General features: G+C 39.5%; 4 protein-coding genes across 10 annotated transcripts; 3 read left to right on the plus strand and 1 right to left on the minus strand.

Annotated features, from left to right (window-relative positions):
• The first annotated feature begins 221 nt into the window (after positions 1-221).
• Positions 222-11,283, plus strand: LOC126574279 (protein prickle-like). Of its 5 annotated transcripts, none has more exons than XM_050234379.1 (10): positions 222-348; positions 2,096-2,351; positions 5,339-6,353; positions 6,817-7,606; positions 8,621-8,734; positions 8,824-8,952; positions 9,029-9,232; positions 9,314-9,411; positions 9,476-10,551; positions 10,624-11,283. In XM_050234379.1, exons 3-10 carry the CDS (start codon positions 5,434-5,436, stop codon positions 11,187-11,189), a joined length of 3,897 nt encoding a protein of 1,298 aa, XP_050090336.1. In that variant the 5' UTR covers positions 222-348; positions 2,096-2,351; positions 5,339-5,433; the 3' UTR covers positions 11,190-11,283. The 5 variants fall into 5 exon arrangements, with proteins under 5 accessions (XP_050090336.1, XP_050090335.1, XP_050090337.1 ...); XM_050234378.1 differs by having other exon boundaries at positions 224-390; XM_050234380.1 differs by lacking the exon at positions 222-348 and adding an exon at positions 413-455.
• LOC126574285 (electron transfer flavoprotein beta subunit lysine methyltransferase-like) lies at positions 11,260-15,617 on the minus strand. Of its 3 annotated transcripts, none has more exons than XM_050234402.1 (6): positions 15,402-15,617; positions 12,785-13,053; positions 12,199-12,399; positions 11,993-12,123; positions 11,698-11,903; positions 11,260-11,581 (listed from the first exon to the last, which is right to left on the minus strand). In XM_050234402.1, the coding sequence occupies exons 2-6, from the start codon at positions 12,967-12,969 to the stop codon at positions 11,426-11,428; spliced, it is 879 nt and encodes a 292-aa protein (XP_050090359.1). In that variant the 5' UTR covers positions 12,970-13,053; positions 15,402-15,617; the 3' UTR covers positions 11,260-11,425. The 3 variants fall into 3 exon arrangements, with proteins under 3 accessions (XP_050090359.1, XP_050090361.1, XP_050090362.1); XM_050234404.1 differs by lacking the exon at positions 15,402-15,617 and adding an exon at positions 15,099-15,226; XM_050234405.1 differs by lacking the exon at positions 15,402-15,617 and adding an exon at positions 15,094-15,215.
• LOC126574291 (uncharacterized) lies at positions 13,111-14,367 on the plus strand. Its single transcript, XM_050234412.1, has 2 exons — positions 13,111-13,779; positions 13,886-14,367. The coding sequence occupies exons 1-2, from the start codon at positions 13,513-13,515 to the stop codon at positions 14,057-14,059; spliced, it is 441 nt and encodes a 146-aa protein (XP_050090369.1). The 5' UTR covers positions 13,111-13,512; the 3' UTR covers positions 14,060-14,367.
• Positions 14,752-15,628, plus strand: LOC126574289 (uncharacterized). The gene is made up of 2 exons (XM_050234411.1): positions 14,752-15,050; positions 15,111-15,628. The coding sequence occupies exons 1-2, from the start codon at positions 14,796-14,798 to the stop codon at positions 15,309-15,311; spliced, it is 456 nt and encodes a 151-aa protein (XP_050090368.1). The 5' UTR covers positions 14,752-14,795; the 3' UTR covers positions 15,312-15,628.
• The last annotated feature ends 36 nt before the right edge of the window (positions 15,629-15,664 follow it).

Below are 15,664 nucleotides of genomic sequence, written 5' to 3' on the forward strand. Positions count from 1 at the left end.
ACATTCAAAAATTCAATCTGGTCTTTCAAAGACACCTCGAGTCGTTCGAGCAGCAGCAAAATTGTGTATCGTTTCGGAGGAGGGAGGACGCACGGCACGGGGCGTTTTACGCCCTGTACACACTACACAGAATCTGCGTGCAGAATCTCGCTTATCTGTCAATTATGTATGAGAATTGACAGCTAAGCGAGATTCTGTGCAGTGTGTACAGGGCGTTAGCTCTCCGCCTTTTCCTCATAAACATCCTTTGCACAAAGAAATAACAATTTACTAATTATTTACAAAGGAGTTACGGCATTTTTTGGGTGATTTAGTTTCGAAACATCTGAGCAGTGCGGTGTGAACAGTGTATGTGGGCTTTCGCGCCGAAGAACAGCGATTTTGGCGTTTGTAACTATTCTCCTAGAGTGAAAGGCTCTTTCCTATACCCTTTTGTACCATAAGTTTAATAATTGGTAGAACTCACGTGATACTGTGCAAATTCTCTAATGCATGGCACTGCAAGGCCACTCAAGTGCATAAAAACCGCACTTTCCTTAAACTGTTCAACGTTCAGTTGCTTTTCGTGGTTCAACAAAATCGAGAACACAGCATCCCTTTCGTGCGCGCGCCTTATTCGGAAAATACTTGTGTCGCAAAGGGGCCAACAAATTATTCGCTTTATTTTGCAAACGAAATATTGAAAAAAAGGCCTCTGGTTTTCGGTGTAGCGTACGATAACTTGTTTATAAAACCAAAGGACACAAGATTCGACTGGATTGTGTAGCGCATAAAGTTTGCCCAGAAATGAAGTGATTTGAAGCGGAAAGTACAATCGTTTACTTGCTTCCATCACCATCGCAGCTCTGGTCGATGGATTTTTCTGTACATCTTCGCTGGATTTTCGACCGAAAAGAAAGGGTGAACGAGCCCGGAAAATGCACCCATTGGAACGGTAGAAGTCTTTTTGAGCAGAAAGTGTACAAAGAGTCATTTCCAATAAGTGTAGAGGTCATTGATTTGTAGGCGAAGAAGCACGGCCAGCATCATTATCTGAAGTGGATTTTTACCTTGGTGCTTTCAGGTGCAATTTTCGCTGTGCTGCTTTTGGGACTGGGTTATTTAAAGGAGAAATTTGTGCGGGCTGTGAAGTTTTGGTTTGTGAATCTGAAATAGATTGCTTTTGGTGTGTAAAGTTTGCGTGTAAAGCAAAAATGTGTTCGTATGCGATGAATCTTTCAAGAACATTTTGATTTTTTAATTACACCGAAATAACACTGCCAAGGATTCCGCGCATCGTACATGCCTTAAAAGTTTCAAAAAGTGTTTATACATTCTTCGAGGGCATAAATCCCCTCTCTGTTTTTGTTGTTATCGAATAAGAATGCATTATCTATTAGAAGAACATACATTTTATCAATCCAGATGATTCAGCTCCAAGTTGTGCTAAGAATTGTTGCTTTTTTATTCTTTAGGCTTCTGTAAGCACTGCTTGAAGGATGGTTGAAGGATTATTGTTGTGTTTAGTATCTTTAAAATGATTCGTTGCATTCGCAAGGATTTAAACAAAGGAGCAAAGTATGCGTAGTCACACAGTTTGATACATTTTTTGTCTGTTTTCTGTATCGATGCGCTCTTCACATTCGTTTCAGCCTTATGCTGTAGCGTGTAATTCGATTCTCTTCGCATTTTTGCGTTTTCCGTATATTCTACGCTTCAGTGATCGTTGATTTATACTCGATTGTAATGATCTAATTATAGTTCTGCCGATCGCGAGTGCCGATCTTGATACAAAATCCAAAACTGCAGAAATACATCTATTCTAGTAGCGATGGAATCACGGTTCCAGCAGTCTTTTTTGACTTCACAGAAACGGAAATCAAAGTTATGAATTAATGTCTTTTTAATCAAACATAAACTTGTATAAAACTTAATGATTAGAACGACAAGTTTTTACCAGCCTCGTTAAAACTAGCTCAGCGTGCATCTTGTGCAATATCCAATATCCTTCTGATGCATCATCGATATAAGTGTGACCATATTTGTTAGTTGGTATATTTGAAATATTTAAAGTTACCACTTTTCACTTCTTACATACAACTTCTTCTTATTACAGATATGTGATTACACGTGTGTGAACACTTTAGTGCACTTTATAGTTATATAAAAAAACGATACAAAATTAAGTGATAAAATGGTTTATGAGTCGTTAACCGCACCTTTACGATGGTGTTGTACTTAACAATCGGAAGTTTTTGCTCTCTATGATGCAGTTTGCGTATTGATCAATGAATGCGGAAGCGGTCGAAATCAGAATTGCTTCTACAATCAAATCTGATAATATTGCAAATACAGTTGAACCTAGCAAAACGGTAAGCTAAAATAAAAATATTACTTGTTGTTTATACTTATAAATTAAATGGTTTCCAATGCGATACAATTTCATAAGTGACACAAACACAGGATGTACATTGAGGTTTTTTTTTTACCAAAAGAGGTCTTTTGATGGTAGTCACTTCGTTCGCTATCGTTTTTGTGGTTTGTCCTTGTTTCCTCTTAAAACGTTGGAAAAGGCAGAAAACATGAGCGATGGATGCCATTTCTTTCGGAGGCAACGGAAAGATCAGGGCGTCCGTAAAATGAACGACGCTTTATTTATTCTATACTAAAAATAGTGCACTGTTTATCTGAGAATATTATATTTACAGCAACCAAATTTCCACCGCATTCTATTCCTCCCTGGTAATGCTACTGAGTATTACTCCCCTTTTCCAATTTTAATGTTCTGCACGTGCTTTCAGGGAAGAGTTCGGTTTAGGTCAGCCCACAACATTGCAATGGTTTGTGATGCGCTATTGAGCTCGCTATTGAGCCTCGCATTGAAAATGATTACTTTTACTTTAAATAGGAGTTCATAGAAATATATAGTACCCAGATGTATCTTGAATATAGTTGAAGTATTCGTATATCTTTTTTTAAAAACATAAGGGTGCATAAGGGAACTTTGTTGATATGCTAAGAATTCTTTAGTTTTTGTTTAGTTTTAGTTTTGCTAAGAATTTTAAGAAACTTTCAAAACCATGTTTATTCACTAGCTTTCCATGTGAAGTTTTATACCAAAAAATTAAATTAAAAATCATCCGTGGGCCGCAACTTCATAGACACTCGGTACCTGTCGTAACGAACCTTTCTCGCCACCGTTTTCTTTAATACGTACCGCATGTAAGCTTGGTCAACCGAAACATGATGAGTGCAAGAACCAGCCGAATAGTGGGTGCGGAATCTTATTTTTTTATGTTTTAATAAAATTACATAGATACTTTAATACTGTTTATAATTATGTAGAGCTCACTTGCATCACTCCATCAAGCTCTAATGTTAAATTTAACCAAACATTGACAGAGTTACGATGTACATCTGGTATGATTTGAATCGTGTTTTTTCTTCCAAAATGGACATTCCAATTGTAGCTAGATAGTATTTTTGGCATTCAGGATTACAAAACGGTGTGTTAATTTATTATTTTACCGAAACATCGGACATACAACATAAAAATTGCAACCAACATAAATTCAGTTAAAAATATCACAAATATCTTTGAAGTGAGCTGCGGGTGTAGAAAATGGACTGGGTGTATGTATGCCTTATGTATCTTTTTATTTACTGGCGGTTGGTGGTTTCCGCTTGAATCTTCGTTCGAGGAATTGGAAGTAGGGGTACAAGAAGTTGAGTGGCGAACGTGGATGGACGTGTGTAAATTTTCTTCCATTTAAATGGATCTTTTATAGTTTCGTTGTGGAAATCTTCAGCAGTTCAAAAATATTATGGCACTGCTTTAATCGTGTGGATGGATTGAGTTAAAAAATGTGTGATTTTTATATGTATTTTGTGGCTGATCGTGCGTGGAGTTTGGAGCATGAAAATGAAGAAAAAGTCAACAGCGAATAACAAGAAGACGAAGGAAAATGTGTCTGTAGTTGTGAATTGTGTGGTGGTATGGGTTTAATATGTGCTATGCGTTCGAACATGAAAATATCTTGGAGAATATTTGACGTGTTAACTATAAAACGAATTGTAAAGCTTAAGATAATAAATGTGAATAGCTTTACACCAAGAAAGAGCGGCAAACAGTGAGAGCAAGGCAAAAAAGTGTGCTGCAGGGTGTAGGTAACAGGAAGCTAGCGCATGTTTTTAGGTGAAAGTTCCAAAGTCTGTTAAAATACCATCGATGAAACGGTGATAAATTTTTAAAGGAATCGAGGTGTAAAAATAGTCTAAAATTCTGCTCCAAAAACATGGCCAATATAAACTTAGCATGGCGTGCATAACAACAAAAACTGGCTGCACCTGCACAGTGACTTGATTGGTTGCGAAGAAACGAACCTGCAGGGCAAAGTGAAACGCAGAGGGGAGAGCAGATAAAAAGATGCGTGTCTGCACGGTTGCCTGCCGATCTTTATTCCGCTTCAACGGCTTAAAAAAAAATACACACGCTTCTACTAAATTTTCAACAAGAACTGGAAATGAAAATACTTGAGTAGGGTGCTCGCCAAACTTAAAAACAAGCCGCCACACCAGGAAGTTCAGATAGCATATATGTCCCTCATACTACTATCTCTTCAGTTAGAACGAAAAGTAATCGTTAGCGTTTGTACAGAAATTCTTGAACTATTTCTCGTGTTTCGTGTTTTTTTCGTTTTTAGCTTATGAGTACTTCGGAGCATATGCAAAAGATTTCTAAAACACATAGCTGCAAAATATGGAATTCAGTTATTCAGAGATCCCGTTTGTAAAACGAATTGTAGAACAAGGTGTGACAATTCGTGTTTGTTTGCTGATTTTCTCACTGTAGCAGCCTCTGGTAGAAGCGAGAAGAAGTCGGTCAAGCTACAGTTTACATCAATTGTTACTTTAAATACAGAATGCTTTTCAAAAGCATAATTTTATGTCAGAATGGTTGAGTTAAACTTAACGTAACAGGCTACTAGTGTAACTTGCCTCAAAAAAAGCCTGCCTTTTCGCCGAAAGTGGATTTTTCGTGGGCTGGTTGTTTGTTGGTTTACGAAAAAAACTTTCATTTCCCAAGAGCAGTATCGTTGATCAAATGAATTTGTGTCTCTGGGAAGTACTTGTGGGTTTGTTTCACATGCTGACTATTCCCACATTTTGGATCTATTTACGAGTTTTCTCATTTCATGATGCTACTTCAGTTTAATTTTTGCTACGTTTGTAAGCTTTTATTGGATTTATTTGCCCCTTTTTATGAAGCAAACTTCCTTGAGCTTGAGGTCAATCGTCGTTCCTTTGAGATGCTGCTTATTTTAATTAAAATACACGATTTTTATATTGGTGACAATAGATGAATTGTGTACAGTTCGCAGTGTAGTGTTTGTGTACGAATAGTTTTTGATCCATCATTATTATTTCGAAAAAACTGTGAAGTTATTCAAAAATATGACGAGCGGAGAAAGTCCGGACGTATCATCGAAACCTGTCGCAGGGCAAATCCCTAATAATGTGATGGGGAAAGGAAGTGCTGGTGCCAGTGGTAGCAACGTAATTGCTAAGCAATGGTGGAAGGTCTGTTTCCTGTATGGCAATCAAGAGAAATACTATCGTCAAATTTATGGCAAAGCAGCTTCGGAACGATTGGCCGCATCGAACAATCATCAAAAGGCTAGTTATGGCAATTATTCGGAAAACATAGCCCATACCGCTTCTGAATCTCCTACCAACAACTCAGATGTGATCCAACAGGAGTATTATTATTCTGAACAAGCTGCTATCGCGTTAGGTGGACATCGGCCGCATGTTCTTGAGGGATCTCCTGTTGTAAAATCGTCCTCCTTCCACATGAGCGAAGCGGTACCTGAGATAACAACTGACGTGGTCGCCACTGGAAATCAAAATACTACATCGATTCTCCCGGGAATATTAAGAAAACGAGTAACGCTGCTGGATGAATCATTTCTCCTCGGTGGTAATGTGGTTAATGAGCGTGGTAATGAGCGTAATGGCATCCGCGGTGTTTGCGAGGAAGTTTGTGAAGAGCTGGAAGTTGATGAACAGCGTTCAGATAGTGGAATCAACGTGGACGCTAGGCAACTATCGCCAGCCACGGATATAGATCATCGACGTGAAAGCGAGCATCGTCCAGGAATAAAACGAACATTCTACCTGAGCGGCGAGGATTTACAATTGCTAAACGATGACCACAAACAACAACGTGTATCTGATCTTATGAATTATCAGGTTGGGATTCCATGTTCCGATGGAATCGTATGCAACGATGTCCTTTCGAGCAATAATCAACATCAAAAAAAGGATTCTAACATTTCATCAACCGCTACCAATGCAAAATACAACGAACATGTGTGAGTAATCATTCGTAGGAGGATTAAGTATTTACTCGAACAAGCGCTTAGGTCGAGGAAATGATGTACAATATATGTATTTTAACAATAACTTATAAATAATTCATTATGTAAACTCCCAATATGAAGCATATTAAAAAGTTATGTTTATAATACGTTAGATATATATACACAAACTAACATAAATACACGAAAGAATACTATTTAAACAAATAGTAAAAAATGTATGGACCAAAGAAAAGTCAGTATTTCATAATTCAACGGAGCCAAACCATCAAAACCATCATCAAGGTGTTAAGCTTGCAATATCTTAAGTATATTGTGGAATGATGAAAATCGCAAAGCTTTGCTAATTTTATTCGCAACTTTACAAATCGCTCTTTGTGATTCATACATTTTTGTTCTACCATTTAATGATTTGAATATTTTTGAATTGTTGAAATATTTTCTTCATTTTTTCCAGAGCACAATTTTTGCACAAAGCAGTTCAAATGTCGTACTCATACCAAAAATCTCAACCACCGGTCCAGCATCATCAGCAACCGTCGCAAGCTAAACCATCTTTCCTGCAATTCGATGGTAGCCGTAATCCGATGCAAACCCCTCAGTCACCTTTACTTTACGGTTGCAGCGATGCCAATGCGCTTTTACCAGCGCTTGAACCACAACAATCTGTAAACCAATATCAATATACGCAGCAACCAGCAGGTGGGATGAGCATGCAACATCAACAACAACCCGGTATGGCCTATGCTCATTCAAGTGTCGCCATTGGGAAAGACTCCTTTATGCTACCACCGCTGCAGTCGAGGTCCGATGGTCTACCTGCTCCTACTTCTTGTAACACAACCACAAACGCTCCTTCGAACCGCTCCGCTGTATACCAGCAAAATCAGCCTTATCCGTCGATTGCACCATCTGAGTATCCGTACAGTTTGCTACCACCATCAACGGCAGCATTGATTGCACCTCCGGTACCCCAACATGTATCTTCCGTTCCCGTAGCCAGTTTTCCTGTGAATCAACACGCATCTCACTTGCGTGGACCAGTTATGGGAACAAGTGGCTCACCGGTTCATGCTGCAACGAATGCTGGAGCTGGAGCAGGAGGTCCAGCAATTGCTGCAACAGTCGGACAAGCGGCGCTCGTTGGAGGGATGGCAGGAGCTCATAACTACTCGCAGTCGGATGATGATAGTGGCTGCGCTCTCGAAGAGTATACTTGGGTTCCACCAGGTTTGCGACCGGACCAGGTACAGTTCTTCTTCGTTTCATTTTCGTTCCTTTACCGTTTATCCACCAAGGCGCTGCAACTAGTCTGCTGGAATTTCATAATTACACTCTTGGCGTTGCAGGTTTGCGTGTCTCGATCGCCATTTGGGGAGTTTTTTAAACACTTTTCGGCTTGAATGATCGCAAAGGGGCTGAATATATAACGATTAAAATGTTAAACGACATGAGTAAACACAAGGTCTAGTTTGTTTAAAAAGTTTCAACACAAAATTCACTATGTTATCGATTGATATCGGTTAAATTAAACAGTATAATTTATATATTGTTTAAATTACAACAGTAGAACAAGAATACATATACACTTCTTATCTGAAGCAAAACGACAGCATAGTTTACAAAAACCAACCCGATTGTTTTTTTACTCCTTTAAACACTGAAGTAATCTTTTTTTGCTGATACCTTACGGACTGAGCCGTATTTATATGAAGTAACCTTTAATGTAACAAATTATGAGGGATACTTTAATTTGCATTTTCTACAAAACCTGTTCTCTGAGAACTGGTTGATCTAGAATCTGACGTATCGTTCTTCCTGTAAGCTCTGCTTAGTGCTCATCAAGCCATTAGCGATCGTGGCGACATTATTGCCTGTGATTATAAATCGATGGTACATTCATCCTTTTGTGAAAAAAGTTAGGTACAATGTTCCGATGGGAAACATTAAAGAAGATATTAGAATTCCTCTGCCCTGTATACTGGCCCATCGCACACGATGCATGTAATTAAATGCGCTATGCATGCTTTTTGCATTTCCTTTGTTTTAAATTATACTAGTGTTTGTTGAGCAATCAACATACTGCATAATTAATATTGCGACGCCTCAATATTATATGTTCCACAATGTTAAAGAAAAGTTTGTTATGTACTATATTGAACAAATGAACGGTTCCAGGTCCCTTTTATTCATAATTTCTTCAGTTGCAACTTAAAAGGCTCTCAAGTATTAAAAATATATCATTGTATCATGATTTTCAGGTCCATTTGTATTTTTCTGCTATTCCGGAAGATAAAGTACCGTATGTGAACAGTATTGGTGAAAGACACCGTGTTCGGCAATTGCTCCAACAACTTCCTCCCCACGATAACGAGGTAAGGCTATGAAAAAAAGTAGTGATTTGGTAGCAAATCTTGTTAAAAGTGTGTAACTATTTGTGCTTGAATAAATTCTTTAACTTTAGGTCCGATACTGTCATTCGCTAACCGATGAAGAACGCAAAGAACTTAAGCTTTTTTCCGCACAACGCAAGCGCGAAGCTCTAGGTAGAGGCACGGTGAAGCAAATAAATTCTGCACTGTTGTGTGAGAGGGTAAGGATAGAATAATTTTTCAAATTGTCTTGAATGGCTTGAAATAATTTGTTTATTTTTTCATACAATTCGAAAGTGTGGTGAAATGGCATCATCCGGCGATATGATGGTATTTGCGTCACGATTCGAAACAAACACTTGTTGGCATCCAGCTTGTTTTACTTGTTGCGTATGCAAAGAGCTATTAGTCGATCTTATATATTTTCACCGTGAAGGACGTCTTTACTGCGGCAGACATCATGCAGAAACGCTCAAGCCACGGTGTTCGGCTTGTGATGAGGTGAGGCAGTAACTACCGTATATTTAAAAATTTAAGCCCTGATATATATTGAAATTACGGTTCGTTTTTGCAATTTTGAAGATTATCCTGGCCGATGAATGCACAGAAGCTGAAGGACGTGCTTGGCACATCAAGCATTTTGCCTGCTTCGAATGCGAGAAACAATTAGGAGGACAACGGTATTTGTTTAGTTAATGCTTATTGTCGAAATCCGTTAATCCTTTTCTTATTTTTTACTGTCAGATACATCATGCGGGATGGAAAGCCATACTGTCTACATTGCTTCGATGCCATGTTTGCAGAATATTGTGATTTCTGTAGCGAACCTATAGGAGTTGATCAAGGCCAAATGAGCCACGATGGACAACACTGGCACGCCACGGAACACTGTTTTGCTTGTAGTACGTGCCGTTGCTCACTACTGGGACGACCATTCTTGCCAAGGCGCGGAGAAATTTATTGCTCTATAGCATGTAGCAAAGGAGAACCCCCAACGCCATCGGAATGTTCAATGCCCAATGTTCGCCAAGATCGCTCAACACTAGCAAGCGGCGTTGAGCGATGTATGAGGAATTTTCCCAGCCAGCCAAAGCCTCTCGAGCCATTGAAAAACCAAGAAGATGCGCCACATCAACCCTCAGAAATAACTCCAATGACGATTATTAGTAGCGAGCATAACTTTGACGATAATGGTAACGATGAGATGACTGTTTCTTGTTATACTGCAGCTACTACAGCAACCTCAATGTCTGCTGCCACAGGAAATACTAGTGCAACTCTTGCGACAATAACTACGAACACAACCGGCACCAGTGACTCATCTACAGCTTTAAGAGACGTCGCACATGTGCAATGCGTGGATAATCAAGATGGTGATGAATCAAGTAGGCATCGTTCCAATGCCAATTCAAACAGGAACCGTATCCCACAATGTTCACCGGAGCTAAATCGATTACTCCAAAAAGATCGATGCAGACAACCTTTTGATTTGACCGATCTTGGACAAAGTCTAGAACAGCACTGGCAAATTGACCGTACCGGGAGTGAAATAGCCGTTTCACAAACATTTGCAGCAGATTGCACCTCTGGAGTAGCTTTGCAAACAAATAACATTGCCGGTGTTACACCAATTTTAACATCATCAATGCCTGAACTAGCCAGATGTGTACAAATTGCATCAACATACCTCAGTGATACCGGTAGCCCGATTCCAATCGAAGATAATTCCGCTATCCGTACAGAATATGCAGACGAACACAGCCAAAATGCTTCAGATGCCTCACACTCGATCGTGGAGCTTCCAACACCACCACCTATTGGTAATTCTAGAATTCCATTGCACTAGCGATAGCCCATTGTGCAATATAAATAACTTTTTTTTTTTATTTTAGTGATCAAAAAAGAAGTTCGTTTCGAAGGAGACTTTCAAGATTCTCTTCCTCGAACGAAGAGCAGTTGCTCACGTGGAGGACAACGGAATCGTGTTTCAAAATCATCTAAAAAGAAATCAGGTAATGACCGCCAAGATAACTCTTCAGTTCGGAGGCACCATCATCGGTCAGAACAGCAAACTCGCCATGAGCGCAGTTCGTCTCGACGCTCGCCTAGGCGTCGTCGCGATTTGGTGGATCAACGTAGAAGCTACCCTTCTGATGATGATGATCTAGCAGTAGAAGAGACTGATCACAAGCGGAAGCATTACCGAGATGAGCAACAACAGCATGCCGCAGATACAGATACACAAAGTTTATGCTCAACGTGTTCATCCAGCTCCTCCAGTGCTGATGACGATGTCTATGAACTACCGCTTCGGCGTACTTCCTACGGAGGAACAAGAATGCACTACATGCCAAACAACTCGTTGGCTTGTGCGCGGAAACGCAAACAGCTTCAATTGGCTGCCACTAACAGTAATGCGCTGCATGAAAAGGACAATAAAAATTGTATCATATCGTAAGTATCAAATCAATGAGACATAAATTGAATCTCTGAATTCAAATTTAAGATTATCTTTAAAAAACAAGCAATAAAGTAGAAATTTTTGAACAATTTATTTTGCTACAATTAAAAAAAAAATATACTTATACCATGCTTATCGAATGGAAATAATGAGAAACAGGAAATATGTCCTATAGCCTTTTTGGTGTCCCTATGACTATTTTAAATGCAAGCAATGTGTACAAGCATAATATTTTACTGATTTACCCAGAACTGCCATACATTTACATGTGAAAACCCGTTATTTTCTAGACACACATTGTTCGGTAGCTTATATTGTACCATATGCTCCATTTCTCTTAGTACACCTGTTTCTGTGATTCCATGTCGCCCAGGATCGCCGACAAATATCTATGATGGAATTCAGTAGTTGTAAATGTGATGTGAAATGTTTTCCGTAATTTGTGGTGCAAGTAATATTCTGAAAGAAAAACATTTATTTGCCATATATTTTAAAAACAGCTTACCTCTTTTCCATGTCGAGCCAATCGCTGCATCCAAGGATGAAGATCAGCAGCAATATCCTTATCATAAAACATATCTCCTATTAATATAACATCACAATCTATAACACCGGAATCGCGGCCGACGAAATTCGAATCGTTCAAGGATAGCATTCTCCCATTCATGACTCCATTTATTTCCACATTTAGAAGTGTAGCTTGGAGTGCATCTTATAATTGTATTTTAAAGCCGATAAGCAATAGGTTATATTACTTTATTTGATGGAAAGCATTTATTGATTTGTTTTTTAATAAATACCTGGGTCAATGTCGTTCGCAATTACATGGCTTGCTTGAACTTGTAATGCTGCAACCGTAGAAGCACCACATCCACAGCCCAGATCGAGAATTGATTTCCCACGAAAACGATCCTTATAGTCAAGAATAAATCTAAAAAGATTGGCCATAGAACCTTAAAGATATTCAAACGAAGAATGGTTTGATTGCTAAAACAGTTGATCTTACCTAGTCAGAGCTTGGCCACCGGGCCAAAAGAATCCCCAGAAAGGATCATTGTTGAACGGGAAATCTGGGCCAATCGGTTGATGATAAATAGCACATTCAGGCGTTATGAGATGAAGTGCAATTTCTGGCGTCATGTGGTGACGTGACACAACTGTGTTTGATAATATTTTTGAGCGAACATCGCAGAATTGGTTTTCTTTTCTTTTATCATAAGAGAATAAAAACAAAACAAAACTGTATTTATCCAAAACAGCTTTGGTTGTGTTGCATTTCTGCGAAGAATACAGAATATGAGTCAGCAGTCTATAGAGCCTCTGATCGAATTATTTGAACCCCTAGTGTTATTGACCGAACACTTTGCATTTTTTATTTCTATAAATAGCCCAAGCTTGTTATGGCTTCTTCGTCGCAATGATTAATTCAGCTGTGTTAAGCAAAAATAAATGTGCTCACCTAAACATACAACCATCGAGTAGTAAGAGCGCGCTTAAAACATGAACATAAAAGCTTGTCTAACTATATTTAAGTAAATCATTTAGAGTGATATTGCAATTAATCAATTAGCTAATTATTGGTTTTTACTCACTGATTCCACTTTTCCATTGAATTCGAAACACACGTCCGAGGCAATCTGGAATCGATCGTGTACGCTTTGCATGGGTATTTCATGATGTCTTCGGTCATGGTCTGGAAAATACGCACGTTGCCCTGGTTCGCAATAATCGCGATAATCCCATTCCTCATATTTTTTCTCACACAAAACATTTTCATTTTTTGTTAACACTCGCGTACGGATAATAACGCAGTTAAATGTTTTGGCAGGTTCTTATCACCTTCTTGGAAGTACGTTTTGATCTGTAACACAATTGGATTGAAACTGCATGAATTAATATTAAAAATGATTTGCATTATTGTAAAACGTAGATGTTTTAAATAAATTACGTTATTGTCAGAAACAGGCCTCTATTTTCGCCCAATGGGGGTTAACCCCACCAGGCGACCTTCCAAATTGTGCTCCAAAATTCCCCAAACACAGCTGTGGGACTTTCCTGAGCCCGATGTTAGTAAAAGAGATAAAGCTATACAAGCAAACCGGTGTTAGTGGCATTCAGCAGGGGACGCAAGGCGGAAGGGCGGGGGACGGGAATTGGTATGGGAGGGGATTTCTTTATAAAAGCAAGTGTCGCATGTTCGTCGTCTTGTCAATCAAAGAAGAACTGCGCAACAAACCGTGTGGTTGCCGTGTGCCTCTTTTTGTTTCACTTACAGTTTGCTCGGTTTAGTTTTTAATTGAATCACTGGTGCAATATCAACATGGTGGTGACTGTGGAGACTAATAGCAAAACCAGCTCCAGTGAAAGTGTGAGAAGTGTGCAGAGCCCCTTAGGATTGGTTGTACGACAAACTTTGCTCTGTGCCAATCGCGAAAACCGGGCTGTTGTCGGGTTGTCCGAGTCCATACATGCTCTGTCGAGGAAGCCTCAGAAGATCCTTTTCTGTTTTCTTACCTCCAGCATCGACCATATGCACGAGGTGCTTCTGGAGGCATTCTGTTTCGAACACGACATTTACATAATTAAGGTGAGCACCGGTTGTCGCTTAGCGTCCAAAAGCATTAAGAATGCATGAATGAGTTTCTAAAGTTGAGCCTCAACTAACTTTAATTCTTTATCTATCTTATTTGTAGCTGGACAATGAAGAAAAACTCAGTCGAACATTGGGTTCAAATCAGCTGGAATCGTGCGTTTGTGTACAGACTGCTGATACAAAATATATTACTGCTGATGAAAGTGAGCTGATAGACTACTGCGAGGCACAATGGGAACCAGTCAAGCCAATAATCAAACTACCAGAAAAGTAAACTGCGAACGGTTGCCCTTGACGCGGTTACAAAGCAAATGATAACGCAACGTATTGCGGCCAACAGCCATAAAGATGCAAAATTCCAGCATTTACGTGCTTTACTACTGCAAGTGCGATCCAGTACATTGAGACCATTTACGATTTCGTTGAAGGTCTGTGGAAAGAGCAATCTGTGTATGTGCCAAGGAACGAAGCATAGAAACCTTTAGTACCTAAAAGGGTAGATCCATTCTTGTGGAAATATAAAAAATGTACATATTTGATGAAATTTTCAGAAAATAAATCAAAAAAGTGTCATTACGTTTATATGGGAACAATTAAATCACAAAATATCCTATTCGGACTGCAACATCCTACTGAACAGGTCGTCTAGACTACAACATACATGAATTGTACAGTAAGATAACGGCAAGTGTGTAAAAATATTGCATCATTTGGCAACAGCACGCGCCCCTTTTGATCGTGGGTCAACCCGACTGCGTGCGTCTCATTCAAGTTCATAAAAAGGGTAGCGCAAGCGCCTTCCGTACGCATTCGGTCTGCTGACCTGCTTATAACGAGTCATCCAAAAGGAAGCTGAAACTTTCTTCGATTGGCTGTGAAATCGAAAGTGGTTCCTAGCGGAAAGGATTAAAAAAGATCAAACGTGTGAATATTACGCAACGTTGAATAAAGTGAAGCACCTGCAGGCGGCGAGGTTGTTGTTACAGCAATTACAGTGCAATTATTCGAAGATGGTAGTCAATGACGAACTGACAATGGATCTTAAATTCCACACGGTCGGAATTGGCTCTAGTGCCAGGAAAGCCTTACTTCAAGCCCTTCAGGAGAACCGACTCGTCGTGGGTCTTACAAATGCTGTTCGCAGTTTAGCCAAAGAACCGGACCAATTCACGTTTTGTTTTATGGCACCAGCTCAAGAAGATTCGCACCTGCAAGAGGTTTTGCTGGAGGCATTTTGCCTTGAACATGATATTTACATCGTTCGGGTAACAGCGGGTTGGAAGATGAAAAATCGGTGTCCAAACTTACTTTACCTTATTTTACAGGTTGACAGCGCTTACAAATTAAGCAGGCTCGTGCACTCTTCAGTGATAGCGTCCTGTGCTTTGGTGCGCAAGATACCAAAGAAATTAACTGGAAAAGCCAGCAACTCATTCCGACGATCATATCATAGCATTTTGGTAGAGCACTGCGAGCTGTTTTTGGACGATCCGCATAAGCCTATCGTAAAGCTACCGGAAAAGTGAAAAGTGGCGGAAACTGCGCTGCGTCTTTAGAACAGCTTATACTGTGGAATGCATCAAGTCGATTGGGAACTCGGATGAGCCGAAACGTACCTTGGCGAAGCGATATAAACCAGCCGGAACCTCGGCACCGAAGATAAAAATGCCCGGGTAGGGAGAGGCCGCCGATCGACTATGGCAAGGTGATTTGCATACAACAAAAACGTTTGTAGAAAACCGCCCTGCACAGGATCTAATTGCTTGTTAAAAAAGTGATTGATAATTTGGTTTGGTTGAGTGAATGTTTGATCGTAATGAAATGTTTTTGTAAAATTGTTTTTCATCTTTTTCTTATTGTTATTATTCCTTCAACCAAA

This window comes from Anopheles aquasalis, chromosome 3 (assembly GCF_943734665.1).
Source record: "Anopheles aquasalis chromosome 3, idAnoAquaMG_Q_19, whole genome shotgun sequence".
In the NCBI taxonomy this organism is placed as follows: Eukaryota; Metazoa; Arthropoda; class Insecta; order Diptera; family Culicidae; genus Anopheles; species Anopheles aquasalis.